Below are 21,642 nucleotides of genomic sequence, written 5' to 3' on the forward strand. Positions count from 1 at the left end.
GTGTTTCTTTGTAATAATTATAAATACATACAGTACGACAGTAATGAGAAAGATTTGCTTTTGTCCGCATACTGTATAGAAAAGTAAAATATCAGAGATATCATACACATGTATGTATGTCTCTGCAAAATTATATGACTTTGTATAACTGCATGTATAAAAAACCCACTTGAAAAAAAACAGATAATTTAAATTATATGTCTCTGGTTATAAAAATCAAGTTTTAAACCTTTACTTGTAGTATGCGAAAAAAAACACTTCTAATCTCAATAAGAAAGTTAATCTAAAACTTAATTTAACTCCTACACTATTAATGATTTTAATTTACATATATTAAAAAAAATATAAAAAAAAACAAAAACAAAAGGAGTTGTCTCCCCTGATTATTTTTGTGTCTGTCAAATATCCTGTAAATAATCTGTTAGTAAAACGAGGATAGCCTGATTTAAACCCAATTTCAACATTTATTCTGTTTTTAACACTTAAAATTCCAACAAAAACCAGTAACAATATTTCGTATACGAAACTTAATGTAAATAATAATCCCTATTCATTGAGTCAGATCCGCCATATTGGATAAGTAATAAGAGGCTGGGCTAATGTTATTGTCAAATATTTAACGTTTCATACATGTTGACTGCCCTAAGGGCTCCTTAATGCAGACATGAGCTGGGGAACTGAGCTTTGGGTAAGTTTCCAGATTGTTGCAACGGTCAAAAGTTGCAATATAATTACAAAAGTCGCCCACAATTTACCAAAATAACAGGAAGCCGTTGTCTTTTGAGGTTTCAAGGAAAATATTTAGTGTGATACTCAAATCGTTGTCAACTTGGCTTACAAGGCTCTATAGTGTGATAAACTAGAGCACCACATTCTTCTTATAGTCATGCTTTTGACACTGCATATTAGTTTGAACACAATGAAATAAGTCGTGTACAAATGAAACATTGTGAAAGACAAACTTTTCTTTAGAGTGAACTGTCAGAAAGAAATAAGTCATGTACATGTATGTACAAATGAAAGACAAACTATTCTCTAGAGTGAACTGTCAGAAATTAGAATCCTGGCCCCCTCTGATTGATCATTTCCATGTTCATCAAATTAAATTCTGTTCCTTTCCATTTGTGGTGAGTTAATTTTGCCCCAAATAAATAAATTTTTACTTTGTTCGACAATAATATGTTTTTTATTATCGTTTTTAATAAACTTTTATAAAAATGGCTTTAAATAGTCATTTTACGTGAGATGAAAATCAACCTTTTTTTGGATAATAGCAAGGGATGGAGGATGTTTAATATATTATATACTATATACTAGCCATATTAACTAGTTGAAATTGAAAACAACGTTCAAACCTATGATTGATTTCGGATACAAACCACAATTTTTATATGTGTGCCTGTTAGAAATTTTGTTGTAGAGGGGTATGAATACAGCACAATCAACATATTTCCATAAGACCAAAAGAATCAATGAAGAAAAAAATAATTTAACAAAAGTTTAGTTTAAACATATTTATTTATAGTGGATTGGGAAACAAGTTTTGCAACTTATATTAATCCCTTTCCACTTTGCGGGTGCGAGTGCTGCCTTGTAGCGGCATTAGCCTACTCTTTTTCGAAATCTACAAGGGTGTCTTTAACGTGCAAGAGATATGGCTCTCTCTTAACACAGGTCAGCCATTTATCGTCCCCTTCCAATGGACTATCATCGTTTCCTCAAGACTTTTGACTAGCAGGTCGAACAACTGATGTTCTTAAGCTCTGCTGACTGCCATTGATGATTGCCAAATAAATTGATCACATGGTGTACAAAAAATGGGTTTCCACAATGTATATATAATACCAAGTAGAAAACAATGAACTTGCGTCAAAGATGTTAACCACACACAACATTAGGGGCTAAATTTTTTCCATTATGTTAGGGATCAAACAGTATTTGGAAGGCCATTTAATTTACCTCAATTAAGGAATTTTTAAAGAATCAAAATAGGATGAACAGATTATATAAACCAGAAGGAAAATATAATACAAGCTTAAACGACATACATTTAAACAAGTCTAAATTGAAACCAAGTTCAATCCTTTGACAGCATTGGATAAAAACTGCAATTTTTATATGTGTGTCTGTAACATTTCATTATAGAAGGGTCCAAATACAGCACAAACAACATTTTCTAAAAGACCAAAAGAGTGAGAAAAAAACAATGCATATGACAGGGTGCTAGTGTAAAAAATGGCAATTTTACGTGTAAATGTCATTGAAAAAAAGGCAAATATCTAAGCCTCATAATTTATAAGCATATGTCATAAAATGCATATATGTACAAAATATATTACAAACAAAATACACTATATATCTCAGGCTATATGGTAAAATCAAGTTTCAGTTTAAATGGAGTTATAATATTCAATACTTAAAGTTACATTCTTCTCTGTTTGAGTTTAAAACTATTGTTCAAACTTTGTACATTAGTTAGAACACTGCAAACAAATATAGTAATAAGTTAATCAAAAACAAAAAGTCGATGTGGCTGGGTACTTGTACATCCCAACAACAGAAAAAGACTAAACGACAAATAAACGATAAGTGCACTGCTTGTTTTATACACGTAATTGCTATTTATTCCATTCCTGATAAGTTCTAAAATTACACAACTTTTTCATCCAGTTGAAGCTATATGGATGTGACCCTGTTTAACCCTTTCCTCCATTGAAATAATTTTTTTGCATACTTGATTCGCATAGGATTTTTTTAATAAAGTGCTGAACATATGCTTTAAAGTATTGAGGCATTGTGAAAAACAACTATTTCATCAAATAAATTTAAGTCAGATAGTCCTATGATATTCCTTTTCATATTAGATACAAATTTTATTAAGTCTACTGCAGACATGTAGTAGTCAAAGTGTTTCAACTGAGGTACTACACAGGCGTCAAAAGGCGTCATTATGGAGTAAGGGGGGTGGCGTCAAAAGGCGTCATTATGGAGGAAAGGGTTAACGATTCACCATGCATGATACTTTTTAATGAGACCTGTTTAAACTACAGTTTTTCCTCCATCTGACTCCTATTTTTGGAGTTATCTTTCTTTGTCCAGAATAGTAGTTGAATCAACTCAAATCATTGTTTTATACAATAAACAATGTATTTTCACTTTTACTACCAACTGATAAATTAAAACAATCTTTACTATTCAGTGATAACAAGTTGTTTTTTTTACATTTTAATATTTCATGATGTATTTAAATTAGCAGTTATTGCTGCAAACTCCATTAGAAATTTGAATTGAGATCAAAAGAAAATAAAACAAACAAAATACACTATATATCTCAGGCTATATGGTAAAATCGAGTTTCAGTTTAAATGGAGTAATAATATTCAATACTTAAAGTTATGTTCTTCTCTGTTTGAGTTTAAAACTATTGTTCAAACTTTGTACATTAGTTAGAACACTGCAAACAAATATAGTAATAAGTTCATAAAAAACAAAAAAGTCCATATGGCTGGGTACTTGTACATCCCAACAACAGAAAAAGACTAAACTGACAAATAAACGATAAGTGCACTGCTTGTTTTATACACGTAATCGCTATTTATTCCATTCTGGATAAGTTCTAAAATTACACAACTTTTTCATCCAGTTGAAGCTATATGGGACCCTGTTTAATGATTCACCATGCATGATACTTTTTAATGAGACCTGTTTAAACTACAGTTTTTCATCCATCTGACTCCTATTTTTGATGGCCTAACCGAAACAGGAAGTTGTATAAATGACTGTTTTTAACGGATTGGACTAAATAGCGATAAGGTGTATTACTAACATGACTAAATGTACTAAGACCGCAAAAAAAATTGTAGATCTTCATGAAATCATTTTCAGAAGGTTAAATACCACCAGTTGAAGGTTGGGATTCCTTTTTATACGACCGCAAAAAATTCAATTTTCTGGTCATATTGGTACAATGAATCCCCTTGGCGTCGTCCGAATACTTTTGGTTTTTGCATTATAACTTTAGTTCAAGTAAATAGAAATCTATGAAATTTTGACACAAGGTTTATGAACTCAAAAGGCAGGTTGGGATTGATTTGGGAGTTTTGGTTCTAACTGTTTAAGAATTAGGGGCCAAAAAAAGGGCCCAAATAAGCATTATTTTTGGTTTTTATACGACCGCAAATTTTGAAAAAATTTTCGTCGTATATTGCTATCACGTTGGCGTCGTCGTCCGAATACTTTTAGTTTTCGCACTCTAACTTTAGTAAAAGTGAATAGAAATCTATGAAATTTTAACACAAGGTTTATGACCATAAAAGGAAGGCTGGTATTGATTTTGGGAGTTTTGGTCCCAACATTTTAGGAATTAGGGGCCAAAAAAGGCCCAAATAAGCATTGTTTTGGTTTTCGCACTATAACTGTAGTTTAAGTTAATAGAAATCTATGAAATTTTGACACAAGGTTTATGACCACAAAAGAAAGGTTGGGATTGATTTTGGGAGTTTTGGTTTCAACAGTTTAGGAATTGGGGGCCAAAAAAGGGCCCAAATAAGCATTATTCTTGGTTTTCGCACAATAACTTTAGTTTAAGTAAATAGAAATCAATGAAATTTAAACACAATGTTTATGACCACAAAAGGAAGGTTGGTATTGATTTTGGGAGTTTAGGTCCCAACAGTTTAGGAAAAAGGGACCAAAAAGGGACCCAAATAAGCATTTTTCTTGGTTTTTGCACCATAACGTTAGTATAAGTAAATAGAAATCTATGAAATTTAAACACAAGGTTTATGACTATAAAAGGAAGGTTGGTTATGATTTTGGGAGTTTTGGTCCCAACAGTTAAGAAAAAAGGGGCCCAAAGGATCCAAAATTAAACTTTGTTTGATTTCATCAAAATTGAATAATTGGGGTTCTTTAATATGCCGAATCTAACTGTGTATGTAGATTCTTAATTTTTGGTCCCGTTTTCAAATTGGTCTACATTAAGGTCCAAAGGGTCCAAAATAAAACTTAGTTTGATTTTAACAAAAATTGAAACCTTGGGGTTCTTTGATATGCTGAATCTAAAAATGTACTTAGATTTTTGATTATTGGCCCAGTTTTCAAGTTGGCCCAAATCGAAGTCCAAAATTAAACATTGTTTGATTTCATCAAAAATTGAATAATTGGGGTTCTTTGATATGCCAAATCAAACTGTGTATGTAGATTCTTAATTTTTGGTCCAGTTTTAAAATTGGTCTAAATTAAAGTGCAAAGGGTCCAAAATTAAACTAAGTTTGATTTTAACAAAAATTAAATTCTAGGGCCTCTTTGATATGCTGAATCTAAACATGTACTTAGATTTTTGATTATGGGCCCAGTTTTTAAGTTGGTCCAAATCAGGATCTAAAATTATTATATTAAGTATTGTGCAATAGCAAGTCTTTTCAATTGCACAGTATTGTGCAATGGCAAGAAATATCTAATTTCACAATATTGTGAAATAGCCATTTTTTTTTTAATTAAGAGTTATCTTTCTTTGTCCAGTATAGTAAGCAAGAAATATCTGCAAGAATTTTTTTTCATTGGAGTTATCTTTCTTTGTCCAGAATTAACTTAAATCTTTGTTATATACAATATACAATGTATATTCACTTTTTACTACCAACTGATAAATTTAAATAATCTTTACCATTCAGTGATAACAAGCAGTTTTTTTACATCTTAATATTTTATGATGTATTTAAATGAGTAGTAATTGTTGCAAACTCCAATAGAATATTTTAATTGAAATTAGTTTTGGAATAAGGGAAAGGGGGATGTGATTAAAAAATTGGGTTCAATTTTTATACGACCGCAAATTTTGAAAAAATTTTCGTTGTATATTGCTATCACGTTGGCGTCGTCGTCGTCGTCGTCCGAATACTTTTAGTTTTCGCACTCTAACTTTAGTAAAAGTGAATAGAAATCTATGAAATTTTAACACAAGGTTTATGACCATAAAAGGAAGGCTGGTATTGATTTTGGGAGTTTTGGTCCCAACATTTTAGGAATTAGGGGCCAAAAAAGGCCCAAATAAGCATTGTTTTGGTTTTCGCACTATAACTGTAGTTTAAGTTAATAGAAATCTATGAAATTTTGACACAAGGTTTATGACCACAAAAGAAAGGTTGGGATTGATTTTGGGAGTTTTGGTTTCAACAGTTTAGGAATTAGGGGCCAAAAAAGGGCCCAAATAAGCATTATTCTTGGTTTTCGCACAATAACTTTAGTTAAAGTAAATAGAAATCAATGAAATTTAAACACAATGTTTATGACCACAAAAGGAAGGTTGGTATTGATTTTGGGAGTTTCGGTCCCAACAGTTTAGGAATTAGGGGCCAAAAAGGGACCCAAATAAGCATTTTTCTTGGTTTTCGCACCATAGCGTTAGTATAAGTAAATAGAAATCTATGAAATTTAAACACAAGGTTTATGACTATAAAAGGAAGGTTGGTATTGATTTTGGGAGTTTTGGTCCCAACAGTTAAGGAAAAAGGGGCCCAAAGGGTCCAAAATTAAACTTTGTTTGATTTCATCAAAATTGAATAATTGGGGTTCTTTAATATGCCGAATCTAACTGTGTATGTAGATTCTTAATTTTTGGTCCCGTTTTCAAATTGGTCTACATTAAGGTCCAAAGGGTCCAAAATTAAACTTAGTTTGATTTTAACAAAAATTGAAACCTTGGGGTTCATTGATATGCTGAATCTAAAAATGTACTTAGATTTTTGATTATTGGCCCAGTTTTCAAGTTGGCCAAAATCGAGGTCCAAAATTAAACATTGTTTGATTTCATCAAAAATTGAATAATTGGGGTTCTTTGATATGCCAAATCTAACTGTGTATGTAGATTCTTAAATTTTGGTCCAGTTTTAAAATTGGTCTAAATTAAAGTGCAAAGGGTCCAAAATTAAACTAAGTTAGATTTTAACAAAAATCAAATTATTGGGCCTCTTTGATATGCTGAATCTAAACATGTACTTAGATTTTTGATTATGGGCCCAGTTTTCAAGTTGATCCAAATCAGGATCTAAAATTATTATATTAAGTATTGTGCAATAGCAAGTCTTTTCAATTGCACAGTATTGTGCAATGGCAAGAAATATCTAATTTCACAATATTGTGAAATAGCAATTTTTTTTTTAATTAAGAGTTATCTTTCTTTGTCCAGTAAAGTAAGCAAGAAATATCTGCAAGAATTTTTATTAATTGGAGTTATCTTTCTTTGTCCAGAATCAACTTAAATCTTTGTTATATACAATATACAATGTATATTCACTTTTTACTACCAACTGATAAATTTAAATAATCTTTACCATTCAGTGATAACAAGCAGTTTTTTTTACATCTTAATATTTTATGATGTATTTAAATGAGTAGTAATTGTTGCAAACTCCATTAGAATATTTTAATTGAAATTAGTTTTGGAATAAAGGAAAGGGGGATGTGATTAAAAAATTGGGTTCAATTTTTCTCATTTGAAATTTCATAAATAAAAAGAAAATTTCTTCAAACATTTTTTTGAGAGGATTAATATTCAACAGCATAGTGAATTGCTCTAAGAGAGAACAATAAATTTTAAGTTCATTTGAATACATTCATTCTGTGTCAGAAACCTATGCTGTGTCAACTATTTAATCACAATCCAAATTTAGAGCTGAATCCAGCTTGAATGTTGTGTCCATACTTGCCCCAACTGTTCAGGGTTCAACCTCTGCGGTCGTATAAAGCTACGCCCTGCGGAGCATCTGGTTCTCATTTGAAATTTCATAAATAAAAAGAAAATTTCTTCAAACATTTTTTTGAGAGGATTAATATTCAACAGCATAGTGAATTGCTCTAAGAGAAAACAAAAATTTTAAGTTCATTTGAATACATTCATTCTGTGTCAGAAACCTATGCTGTGTCAACTATTTAATCACAATCCAAATTTAGAGCGGAATCCAGCTTGAATGTTGTGTCCATACTTGCCCCAACCGTTCAGGGTTCAACCTCTGGGGTCGTATAAAGCTACGCCCTGCGGAGCATCTGGTTGTACAATAAATTTAGTATAAGTGAATAGAAATCAATGAAATTTAAACACAAGGTTTATGTACACAAAAGGAAGGTTGGGATTGATTTTGGGAGTTGAAATCCCAACAGTTTAGGAATTAGGGGCCAAAATAAGCATTTTTCTTGGTTTTCGCACCATAACTTTAGTATAAGTATATAGAAATCTATGAAATTTTAACACAAGGTTGATGACCATAAAAGTAAGGTTGGGATTGATTTTGGGAGTTTTGGTCCCAACAGTTTGGGAATAAGGGGCCCAAAGGGTCCAAAATTAAACTTTGTTTGATTTCATCAAAAATTAAATAATTGGGGTTCTTTGATATGCCAAATCTAACTGTGTATGAAGATTCTTATTTTTTGGTCCTGTTTTCAAATTGGTCTACATTAAGGTCCAAAGGGTCCAAAATTAAACTTAGTTTGAATTTTACAAAAATTGAATCCTTGGGCTTCCTTGATATGCTTAATCTAAACATGTACTAAGATTTTTGATTATGGTCCCAGTTTTCAAGTTGGTCCAAATCAGGATTCAAAATTATTATATTAAGTATTGTGCAATAGCAAGAAATTTTCAATTGCACGGTATTCAGCAATAGCAAGAAATCTTCAATTGTGCAGTATTGTGCAAAAGCAAGAAATTTTCAATTGCACAGTATTGTTCAATAGCAAGAAATCTTCTATTGCAAAGTATTGTGCAATAGCAAGAAATCTTCTATTGCAAAGTATTGTGCAATAGTAAGTATTTTCAATTGCACAGTATTGCGCAATAGCAAGAAATATCTAATTGCACAATATTGTGCAATAGCAAGAAGTTTTCAAATGCACAGTATTCAGCAATAGCAAAAAATCTTCAATTGTACAGTATTGTGCAATAGCAAGAAATTTTCAATTGCATAGTATTGTTCAATAGCAAGAAATCTTCAATTACACAGTATTGTGCAATAGCAAGTATTTTCAATCGCACAATATTGTGCAATAGCAAGAAATTTTCAATTGGAGTTATCTTTCTTTGTCCAGAATAGTAGTTGAATCAACTTAAATCATTGTTTTATACAATAAACAATGTATTTTCACTTTTACTACCAACTGATAAATTAAAACAATCTTTACCTTTCAGTGATAACAAGTTCTTTTTTTTTACATTTTAATATTTTATGATGTATTTAAATTAGCAGTTATTGTTGCAAACTCCATTAGAAATTTGAATTGAGATCAGAAGAAGGAAAGGAGGATGTGAAAGAAAAAAAATAGGGAGAGGGTCAATTTTTCTCATTTCAGATTTCATAAATAAAAAGAAAATTGCTTCAAACATTTTTTTGAGAGGATTAATATTCAACAGCATAGTAAATTGCTCAAACCAATTTTTTTTTTAAAAGATTATTAGACCACATTCAATCTGTGTCAGAAACCTATGCTGTGTCAACTATTAATCACAATCCAAATTTAGAGCTGAATCCAGCTTGAATGTTGTGTCCATACTTGCCCCAAGCGTTCAGGGTTCAACCTCTGCGGTCGTATAAAGCTGCACCCTGCGGAGCATCTGGTTTTGTATGAGGCCAACTGTTTTGGAATTACAGTGTAAGGGCCAAAAACAACCATTTTTCTATTTTCCAGATAATAACAGTTAAACTTGTATGTACGTGTATGGATCCCTCTGAAATTGTACCACTATGTTCCATATAACAAAGGGAAGACTGGGATTGAGTTTTGGGGTTATAGCTCCAAGGGAGGTATTAATAATTTTTGGGGGGGTTTACAAATTTTTTTAAGGGATTCATATTTTTCTTTATTTTTTTTTTTTAATTTTGAATATTTGAAAAGTGTAAAGAAGAAATCTTCAATTGCACAGTATTGCACAATATATGTGTAAGATCTTTGACTACATTTATATATTATATATTGTGTCAGAGACCAATATTATGTCAAAAATTTTATCACAATCCAAATTCAAACAGTATCAAATTAAGAATATTGTGTCAAAATTTGCCCCAACTGTTCAGGGTTTGACCTCTGCGGTCGTATCAGGCTGTTCTCAGCGAAGCATTTTATTTTGTTTTTTTTTACCTTTAAAATTGTGCTTGATTAATAGTTCAGGCAAGAATGGTAATATAAAGACAAATCTGCCAACATGATAAAGAGGGTATATTTTTTTTCATCTTATATAAATTTTGTGTTCAGTTTTCCTTTATTTGCTTTTGTTACCAACTACATGTTTGTAAACTACAAGTTATCACCAATTATGGGCTTGTAATATAATGTCGCTGTGGACAACTTGAATGTACATGTATCTTTGAAGCATTTGCAGGTCCAACAGTTTAATTTTATTACACTAAAGTTAATTCCTTTGGTCATGTTGGCTGAAACAAATTGTTATGAAACTGATACACAATGCCTATAACTTCAAAACTTTTTTCAAATTTGGGTAGCATTACTTCTACGGTTCTTGAGTAATGTCCCTTTATAACGTAAGATGCAGGCATCTTTGAATTTTGCCGATCCGTACACTTTTCTTTGCTGCCTAAGAACCTTCTTACAGATGAGAATCTACCAGGATGATGAATTTTCACAATTTTGACATGCAGTCAGAGCAGTATGACTTAAATGTTCTAAACAACTGTTGCAAGTCTGAATTTTGCAATGCCCAAAATCACAAGAAACAACAATTTTGGTTGGCTTATCATGAAAAACACAGACTACGTGAATAACTTTTCAAGTTTAAGAACACTCATTAATGTTGAGTAGTACATGTATATGTATGTATAATGTTTTTCACAATATTATGTTTTAGAGAATTGTGCATGATCGTGCAATCATAACAAAGGGTCAAAATCATGTACATGTAGTCACTTCAATCTCATGAAAGTTGGTACATACATGTATATAGGAATAATGGTTTGTACATGGTATATGATGAAGAATTACTTCACTTGTCCGAATTATTTTTTATAAAATTGTAGATTTGAAAAATAAAAATAAGGAATCCACAGTTTAAACAGCAGAAATATCAGTTAGACCACTCATCGCAGACTTCACGCTGAGTGGCAGCCCAGGCTTGTAAAATTTTTCTTGGGCCTGTATAATTATATCTGTCATGGTGTGTTATTTGGCTTAAATTTGTGTTAGTGTTATTTTGGATAAAAATATGTTTTATATTATGAAAGAAAATTTACTGTTTGTATTTTATAAAAGTATTAATTAATCTGTTTAATTAATTTTACCTATGCTGTGGCATTAGTACTCGAAATGTCACAGTTTGCTCAAAGCACTTTATTTTGAAGTCTTAATTGTAATTAGCATACATGTCACTAGGATTAGGCTTTGTTAATTAAAGTCTCTTTTTACTAATGAGAGTAATATTAACATCTCGTGTCATGTTGAGCTATTTTATGTTTTAGTATAAATAGCGTTGTGAAATTTAGGAAAATCAGTCAGCTTTCGGAAACCTAACCTTGCACTGCTAAAGTCTATTATACTGGGTCTGTAGGACTGTCGATCAGTCTCCCAGTTGACTTTGTAGTGTTTAGACAAAAATGTATTTTTGACTCACCTTTTATTTTTAAAAAACAGTCAGTGTTTCGGAAGCGTAACCTCACACTACTCACGTCATTATACTGGCCCTATAAGACTGTCTACCAGTCTACCAGTTGACTATGTAGTGTGAGACAAAATTTATCTCTTGACTCATTATTTAACTTTGGAAGACTTTTGAGAATCCTTTTATTTTGAGACTTTGCATTTTTGAATTTGAGATTAAGTATATTTTATGATTTAGTCATTTTGGCATTTATTTTATATTTTACATTTTAAAGAGAAATAGTTTTACTTTGGATTTGATATTTAGATTTGATACTTTGTACTTTAATTAGATTATTATTATTATTTGGAATTGTTTACTAATTGATTTGTTATCATCATTCGTTTAAATTGTTACATTAATTAAATTATGAAAACCTTCCTTGCGTTTTAGCTATGCCTATCAGAACATTAAGTCTAGCGATAGACTGACCCCCTGTCCCTTGGTTCCAGCACAAACGAGTTAGCTCCCCCTTATCTAACAGTGCTCTGGAGGAACCTTGGTGACATATCTACAGGCCAACAGAATCTAACTAAATATTTTCATTAATTTGAGCTCTGGGCCTATAGATTTAACAGTTCATCATGAAGACTGGACCAGATCTAACTATTAGTCAAATGGTGTACATTGTTTAAAGATAGCAATTTTTATATTTTTGGTGAAATGTGTATTTATATACATGTGCTTATTTACTTTCAATTTTATATTAAATAGAAGGAGAAAAATTTAAGTGGCCTAAATAATCTGAAATGCAAGGTCTGCAAGGAGCATCAAAATCATATGACTTAATCATCAGTTGACATCTGATTAAGAGTAACTGCCCTTAAATGAGGAAAACTGGCAAATACATAGTCAATGCATGTTAGAACCCTGGGGGTTGGAGGGGTCCTGATCCCGAACTCAAAAACATGAAATCCTGAGGTCCCAAATTTAACAAAATAAATTCTGAAATTCTACATGTATATAAGACATTATGTAAGAGATATGGAGAGATACAAACCTTTTTACCAAATTTTACTTTGTCAAGGATATCATGAAAAATAAGGATATCATGAAAAATATCCCAGATTTCTCAAATAAACATTGCAATTTGTCTAGACATTGATTTGACATGTTAAGATTTAATCAGATGTTATTTGTCCATTTGACTCATTCTAAATCAGATTTGTTCCTTCTTCCACTGATTGCCAAAAAACCGCTTTGAAATGTGTTGCACTGATGCACCAGCTGCATTATAATACATTGTGGAGCTGGCTAACAATCATGATTTTATTATCATAGTAATTGCTTCCTGAAGACACATTAGCATCACCTCTATAGATACATACAAGTGTATTGTTTATAGATTATGTGTCAGATCACTGTCTGTTTAACAAGTGTTTAGAGAATGAGGAATATGTTGATACTGACCTGTGGTGTTCCATATGCCAGGTCTTTTGATTTGACCTTGAGTGCAATTGTACACCTGGATAGAAACTGTTTATTTGGCAAAGTCTGCTGCTTGAAGTTGGATTCTGTCTGTAAAGTTTGTTATGAAAGCTAAGTTTAAATTAAAAAAAAAAATGGAAACTTTTGACATTTTTTATTAAAAGCTGAGGAGGGTGACAAATTGAAACCCTGCTTCCTTCTTTGGTCACCTCCTTGTATGACAGTTATATATTAAGTTTCACTCAAAAGAGTTCAAACTAGCATACCTGTATGTAATTAAATTATTGTCCATATTTATTTTTTATGTGGTTCAGTTGATAATTAGGTAAAAATATATTTACATCAAATAACTTTAGCTAATTTTGTACAGTTACAAATTTTTTTCAATTGCAAAATGTTATGCACAAATTGTTGTGTTAACAACATGATTCACAAATTCCTTGGTTTCTGCTAGACAAATTATGTAACCAATACTATGAAGTGTAAACCTGAGTTTTTGTAATTCATGCTGTCTTTTTCTACAGATTAAGATCAGAAATGTGGAATAAATTTGTAACCACACCTGAATTTGAAATAATTACTGTACTGAGCAGTGATTCAGGGCCAATAATAGTAAGGCAATAAAAAAGTCTATAGTTTAGGACACTCTATCTTTCCTATTTTGAGTGCCTATGTACCCTAATCAATAATATTTGGTATTCAGTCTTATTAACTTTAACTCATCTCAATCTCATTTCCATGGAGCTGATATAGGCCCTGACCCCTCAGTCATGGTTCATTGATTTTTGGCATTATGTATAGTTGTCAAGTTAAAAGTTTGTGAAATTTGAATAGGTCAGTATAAAAGAAAACCTGGCTGAATGTACTAGGATCAGTCTGAGACAATAGTATTTGGGGGTATGTACATGTAAGTTGGATAAGCATTATAAGCTTATCCCATTTCGGATTTTCCACTGAGATTTTTTGGCCCTTTTACTCTTAGTCAGAATCATGTCTTATTGAACTAAAATTTTCATATAATTTACATACATGCATGTGAATGAATTGAGAATTAAATTTTACAAATTACATTGTGTACATGTACATATATAGTCAAGAAATAGTTCTGTGTCAAAAATTTATTTTAGAAAAATCTTCATATACATTTTGGGGCCAAGTGGTCTAAGTAGTCTGCTGTATCACTAGCCTTTCAACGGTAAGGTTTTAAGTACAAGTCCAGCATTTGGCAGGTGTGTACTCCAACCTTATTTGACTAGGATTGTTTGTTTCCCAGACAAATGTAGTGGTTCTCTCAGGGCACTCTGGTTTCCTCCACTAATAAACATGTATAGATCTACACCTTATATTGATGTATTTTCAGTTCTGTCTGTATAGTGTTGTTAGTGACATTGATAAGACTAGGTCAATAATCTAATACATTGTACAAAATGTACTTACGCATAATTGAACATAACTATGTCAAATTATTCTGATATTTTTTCCTCATATTTATGGTTTTACATCTTACAGATAGTTAATTTTTACACAGCACATTAAAGTTCATATTTGTCATCCTGGTCATTATTTAAAAAAATATCTGTATGAATTTTGTCAATATACATCAAAAGGTTTTCAATTTATTGTTCAATCTATTCTAATATAGCCAGGATGCATCCTTTATTTTTTAGTTATATACATTTGTATATTAGGACACAGGATTTAGAAAAAAACATTGTGGTTTCAAGAGATTTTGTGACCTTTTATGTTTTTGATGATCTTGATCCACAAAAATGACAGAAATAAATGACCCAGTTGCAAACAAGGTGAAAAAGGATTTGCCCTTCAAAAAATGTGTCCGTACTTTGTTTTGTCTGGCCATGGTCTTTTCTTACTTATAGTCATAATTCTTTTTGTTATGTTCCCCATAATTATTAGTTGCTTGTTCCCTTCTTTTCAGTTGAGGAAATTTAAAGGTCAGAATTTATCTTGTCTTACATATATTATTTGTCATACTCAGTGTTTACTTTACTTTAAAGTCTGAAAATCATAGATGTGTAAAAATGTTTTAAAGATATAGGTATAATATACCTGTAGGTATGATTTATGGGTCAAGAAATTTGACCTTTCATTCATAAAACTGTCATTAGAAATTGACATACTTACTCTAGTACATGTAATACAACACAAATCATGTGTAAAGATGTATAAACCTTACACTTTAGATGTAGTTTAATGATGTGATTATGTGTATGCCAACTGTTATATCAGATTGTTTGTAAAGATGATTAAGATCTGTACTGTTATTGAGAGTTCTACCCATAAGTCATCAATTCCATGTGGTGTCGCTTAAAAAACATACATTCCTAGAAATAAATTTATATATTATTCTAAGTACATTTAGTGCAGTATTATTTGTACATTACATATGCATCTTAATTTTTTTGGAATAATGCATGAAAGGGGTCTAAAAACTTTACTGAAAACTTTCCAAGTTTTATGCAAAACCTTGAAATACTTTTTTGTAAGTCTTTTTTAACTAAATTTTTTTAGCCTTCAAGAACACTGATATTTTGTAACCAATATGAATTATTAGCAATAAAGGCAGGTATTTCCTGGGCTTTGTACTGTCTCAAGAAAAAATAACCTGCATGCTCATTTAATACTTGTATGCTAAATTTGTGTTCATGTTAGTAAATGTATATCATTGTACATGTTCAACTTTGTTTATTTTTGATTTGGATAGGAAATAGAATTTGATTGTTTGATAAACATATCATAGAATTACCAGTTTGAATGTTAGGATTTAATAGTTTGATAAACACATCATACTGACATATGACCTCAGGCAAGAAAAGTTATCTTCAAATGAATGTCAAATTTATTTATACATTCAGAGATGATATTTCAACTGAAAGATCTTGATTTCATTCATGAATATAACCATTTTATTAAGTCTAGCAGGAAATCTTTATAACATATATACTACAAAGATGAAATGTAAAAACTGTTTAGTGTTAAGAAATTCATCTTGTTGTTTGTGTAAATGTATAAAATCAAGATGATAAGTTTATTTACAATGACTGTGTAGTAGTGTTTGTGTACAAAAACATGATTAATTTTCATACATGTACAACAAACTTCTTTTTGTAGTCACTCTTTGTACAGTTTCCCCACTAAACTTATTACATTGTTGATGAAAAAAGGGTCAAAACTTAATGGTTTCTTGATCAAAGACCAAGCAAATTGGTTGATCTCACATAAAAAAAATTGTATATTCAGATCATTAGCTAGATATGAATATATTTTTGTACATATTTTCTTATGGGGAATATATTCAAATGAAGATAATTATTCTACCAACTAAATGAAGAATATAAGAAAAAATATAACCAACTGTAATCTACATGTATGCTGTCCCTTTCTGAATTCTAGACATGCTCAATGTATAATTATTTTTTCTTATTTCAGGATCAGTATGATACAGTAGCTGTTCACACACAGAAAGGAGTGGATTTTTGTGAAAGATTTACTAATTTTCTAAAAGAACGTAGCCATATTGAATTTGAATATGCCAAAAATTTAAAGTAAGTTTGGAATTAGTTTGAAGTATAAAAGAAAGATTAACCTTAATAAACATGTATTGTAACACCCCTTTCCCAAAACAATGTAAATAACCAACAGATATCTTATGGGTAACATACAGACAGTTGTCTTGAGTCTCTTGACAATAATAAATACTATGTGTAGCGTTAAAGTGGGGGGATAAAACAATTAAAATTGTGATAAAAATAATAGGAACAATAAAAAGATTAGCTGTAAACACCCAACTCTCCAAATAAGTCAAAGCATCAAGATTTAACACGCAACAACTATTAACAAAGTTCCTGACTCACAAAGAACTTATTAAAATTTCTATATAAGTGCATATAAATATTTCAAATGCTTTTTTTGAAACCAGACACTAGGGTACTTGAGTTGTCAGATGTAAGTTTGTCATGCAAAAAACAAAGTAGTCCTTTGAAATAAAGCTTTTTTTAATGATTGAGAGGAATCTACACAAAGTTATATAGCTATGTACTATTACAGAAAGATTATTATAGTTATATGAAATAAAAGGAGTTGTGGATATATGTCTATGTCATATAATGAGAGACCAATGACACAAAAACCAAACTGACATCCACCATAACTATACTGAGTAAAAGAAAGTTTAACAACAAATATTCTATATTTAAAAATAAACATGAGTTTCAATTTTTAATTGAAAAAAAAACAACTTAACTATTAATTTTATTTCTGCAACTTTGGAATTTTTAATTTAAAGTATTTCTTACTTTTTTTTTTTTTTTTTTAACTCAGAATATAATGCTTTTACAATTGAAAGGGGTATATCATGTTTATATATATAAAAAGATCGAGATTTTAGTTGCCAAATTAAAGTAAAATAGTTATGAATAAAATTTACAGAGGCTATCAAAGATCAGTCATCATTCCTAAGTTCCTCAAACAAGTAGGTAAATTTGTTAATGTGTGAAAGTGAAAAAGACTAAAATAAAGATTTTTAATTGCAGAAGACTTGTAAAGAATTACCAGCCAAAAAAGAAAGATGAAGAGGAGTATGGACAGTATGTAGGATAAGTTTTTGCAGGGAATTGTGGGAAGACATGTTACTTATTCAAAATGATTTGAATTCTGGATTGAGTTTAGCAATGACCAAACATAATTTTATATCTTTAACTGTTCTTGAGAAAACCAACCTCAGTCATGATCAGTTCTTTTAAATGAATGCATCAAGAACTGTTATTAAAATGTCCGGATGCAACTAAAATTGTTTCTATGGTTCAAGGGTATATCTAAAATTGGGCAGGCTGTTTTGCCTAAGCTGAACTGGTCCCATCATTTTAGAATTTCAACTTAGCTATTTAAGGAGTTAATTTAATTAGATTTAGTATCATATGTGTAGTTTTGGTTGTTATGATATTTTAATCACGGATATAAAGGATAAAGGATAAAGGAAAGGATTAACACATGTACAGTGCTAAATAAAGAGAGTAAAAGTGTAATATATTTTATTTATAGTATTATCATAATTTAAATGTGCACAACTATGATAACTATATATAAAATGCCATCAAAATAGAAACTGATTATAGTTAATCCTATAAAACATTGTGGTCTAACCTATTAATACACGGAAGGATGTTTGTAATTGAACTCAAGTTGTTCTGAATTTGACCTTCTTCAACCTAAAATTAAAGGGATAATGTATTTCCTTACAAAATTGTGAATGTAATTTTCTGTTCAATAATCTTTGATCAAGAGATCAAATTGGATAAGAGATAATAATTTATGCTGATTGAATTCAAATAATTTATATGTATTATTGATTTTGGCTTTTGATTTTTGCATTGTTCTGCATCTGATGAGGAAATTGGGGATTGATTTTAATTATTCGTTTTTTCTTCAAATAAGGAAGTAGATAAGTGAAAGGAAAAGATTTTCTATTTTTGGTTTGTCTTTGTAGTTTGAATTAAGAGAAGACACTTATAACAAGGCAGTATATTGTTTCCCTGAATTATTACAGGAAATTGTAATATGATTTGTAATTCCATGTTAGGTTGTAATCTTGGATAAAACTTTGAGTCCGCTATTTTTTTTAATTCCAACAACTCCCTGTCCATGTGTTAGACTATGGTACACCAATCTTCATTAAAAAAGAATAGGAATATAATATACTTTGTGCTACTCTTAAAAACAAGGAATCAATCGTTGATACACATGAAGCAATTATTTGTAATCTGCATTCAGTAACATTTTAAAGTTGTGTGACATGCCATAATTACTGTTATTTTATATGTGTGTCAAGGGATGTTCTATTCTATACATGTTATGCAAGTACACTTGGAAAAAAATCATAATTGCAAATACACATTTCTTAAAAGAGGCAAATGTGTTATAGGATCTTGCATTAAGGTCTTAGGGGTCAGATGTTTTAAATTTGCTCGTGACCATATACATATGTGTGTAACGTTTAACTTTAAATGTGTTTCTACTTTATGTGAAGTTATTTACTATACAAATCAGTCAACCATCACAGAGATCTAAATAAAATAGTTAAATGGGTCATCTTCAAGAATTCTCATTGAATGTTTTGAATTGTGTTTCAACTACATCTCTAGCATGTCTAGCCTGTTAAAGTCCTCTAAAGTTTTTCAATCAAAATTGATATAGATTTAACACTACTTAATTTTCTAATGAAATCAGCAAAATAGTTTACTGTTAAAATTGATGATTCTTCAGTATTTTATTTCCTATGCATATTATTATATGTAAATCATTGAAAAAAGTGTAAAATACATGATGTATTGTCCCCTATTTTTATCAGCAAAAGTCTGATGAACAAGTACATGAAGTATATAATATGATATGGCTTATTTCATCATATAATTCATGTTATTACATTCAAACCAATGTTGTGTCTTGACCTTGACTCGTCCAGAAATTAATAAAATAAATACTATGAAGAGTCATTCAGAGGTTGCATATGCATTGAATAGGTGGCTCTTAATTTGTGGGCTATGAAGTGATTATGTTGAACTCACATTTATACAAGGAAAGATAACTCTTACCTGTCTGTACAGTTAAGATGTTTATATCTTTACCATGTTTAACCAGAAAATATATCTTCAATGGATTTAGTGACCAGATTGGTATCTTTATATTTAAGTTGTTTTTGACCTTTTTCTTTTTAGATTTACCTGGGCTAAAGCATTCTGGGATTTACTGAAAGAACTACATGATTTGGCTGGTCAACACGAAGTTATAGCAGAAAACACACAGGGAAATGTTATGAAAGATTTAAATAATCTTATACAAGACTATAAACAAGATAGGAAAAAGGTAACTTTTAAAATATTTAGACCCTACAACATTTTTAGGCTGTATGGAATTTAAAGACGAAGCATCATGCCCATTAAATTGGGATTTTCACTCTTAAAAAACCCAAATTTTGAACTTTCCTCTGGTTAGATTACCTGAAAAGTTTAAGAATTTAACATCATTATATTGAAGATAAGTACAGTCAATTAATCAGTCACATTGACTTTTTCCTGTCTTTTTCTCATCATCCACCACAGATTCAGAATGTTATCATTTAGTACACCTGGCCTTTTATGGAAAAATCTAACAAAGTAATCTCAATTATTTTGAGTCTGTGAGTACAATGGTCATTCGTATGATACATCATCTCATCAATTGCTAATGAAGGGATCATTATCGTGTATCTAGATAACACTTAAGTCGTAGAATTTCTGGTTAATTTCATAGGGGCAATTTCTAGCAAATTTCATAGGGGCAAATATTGAAAAAATATTTGGACATACACATTTTTGTAGTAGACTGTACAGTAGATACAAAATAAAGTGGTTATAACGAAAGAAAATATTAGGATCTAAAGCAGACGTCAACTGTGTAGAATATGGGTGTGCTTATATAACATTTATACTGGTGAGACTGAATATTTATGAAGATGAACCATAGAACAAACCAAGATATAAATCATATCTCTAATATGTCTATGAAGATAACTTTCTAATTTGTCTATGAAGATAACTTTCTAATTTGTCTATGAAGATAACTCTCTAATTTGTCTATGAAGATAACTCTCTAATTTGTCTATGAAGATAACTCTTTAATTTGTCTATGAAGATAACTCTCTAATTTGTCTATGAAGATAAATTTCTAATTTGTCTATGAAGATAACTCTCTAATTTGTCTATGAAGATACCATTCTAATTTGTCTATGAAGATAACTCTCTAATTTTTCTATGAAGATTACTCTTGAATTTGTCTATGAAGATAACTCTCTAATTTGTCTATGAAGATAACTTTCTAATTTGTCTATGAAGATAACTCTTTAATTTGTCTATGAAGATAAATTTCTAATTTGTCTATGAAGATAACTCTCTAATTTGTTTATGAAGATTACTCTCTAATTTGTCTTCAAAGATAACTCAAAAATTAATCTGTAATGTGTCTGTTTTACAGGAACTTCAAGAAGGTGCTAAAATACAGGAACACTTAAAAGCATCACTTGCTCAACTAGAAAAGGTATGATCATTAAAACTATCTCCTTTAAGATAAAACTCAATATTACGATAAAATGTCTGCATTTGGTAAATTATTTTTTTGAGGACAATACATGTAGCAGAGCATTGTGAATTATTTGATTTCCTGTCAGTATAAAAAAGCTTTAAATTATTCTTTTACTTGTTCTGTTTGTATTGCAAAATTAAAACAAATTCATATGATATTTATTTACAGAGAGAAAAGCAATATGAAAAAGCATTTAGGGAAGCTGAAAAAGCTACAGATGCCTATAGAAGGGCAGATGCTGATATTAACCTCTCTAGAGCAGAGGTGGAAAAGGTATTACTACTCTTTGAAAAAAAGAAAATATTTAAACGTCGTTTGTTATAACAATTGAAACATGTACCTGAAAAGAATAAAAAAATAAATAATGAAAAACCAAATTTTTTGTGATAACCCGGATATTTATATTATTATGCCTCTTTACAAACTGGAAGTTTAACTCA

At 30.4% G+C, this 21,642-nt stretch overlaps 1 protein-coding gene across 5 annotated transcripts in view; it reads left to right on the top strand.

Annotated features, from left to right (window-relative positions):
- Positions 1-538: 538 nt before the first annotated feature.
- Positions 539-21,642, top strand: part of LOC134707577 (formin-binding protein 1-like) — a 44,168-nt gene continuing 23,064 nt past the window's right edge. For all 5 annotated transcript variants that reach the window (XM_063567475.1, XM_063567477.1, XM_063567478.1 and 2 more), the window contains exons 1-6: positions 539-688; positions 16,517-16,632; positions 17,620-17,673; positions 19,801-19,948; positions 21,095-21,157; positions 21,371-21,475. In XM_063567475.1, the coding sequence (XP_063423545.1) occupies positions 665-688; positions 16,517-16,632; positions 17,620-17,673; positions 19,801-19,948; positions 21,095-21,157; positions 21,371-21,475 (510 nt within the window). In that variant the 5' untranslated portion in view covers positions 539-664. The remainder of the gene's footprint in view (positions 689-16,516; positions 16,633-17,619; positions 17,674-19,800; positions 19,949-21,094; positions 21,158-21,370; positions 21,476-21,642) is intronic.

Source organism: Mytilus trossulus, chromosome 2 (genome assembly GCF_036588685.1).
Source record: "Mytilus trossulus isolate FHL-02 chromosome 2, PNRI_Mtr1.1.1.hap1, whole genome shotgun sequence".
NCBI lineage: Eukaryota > Metazoa > Mollusca > Bivalvia > Mytilida > Mytilidae > Mytilus > Mytilus trossulus.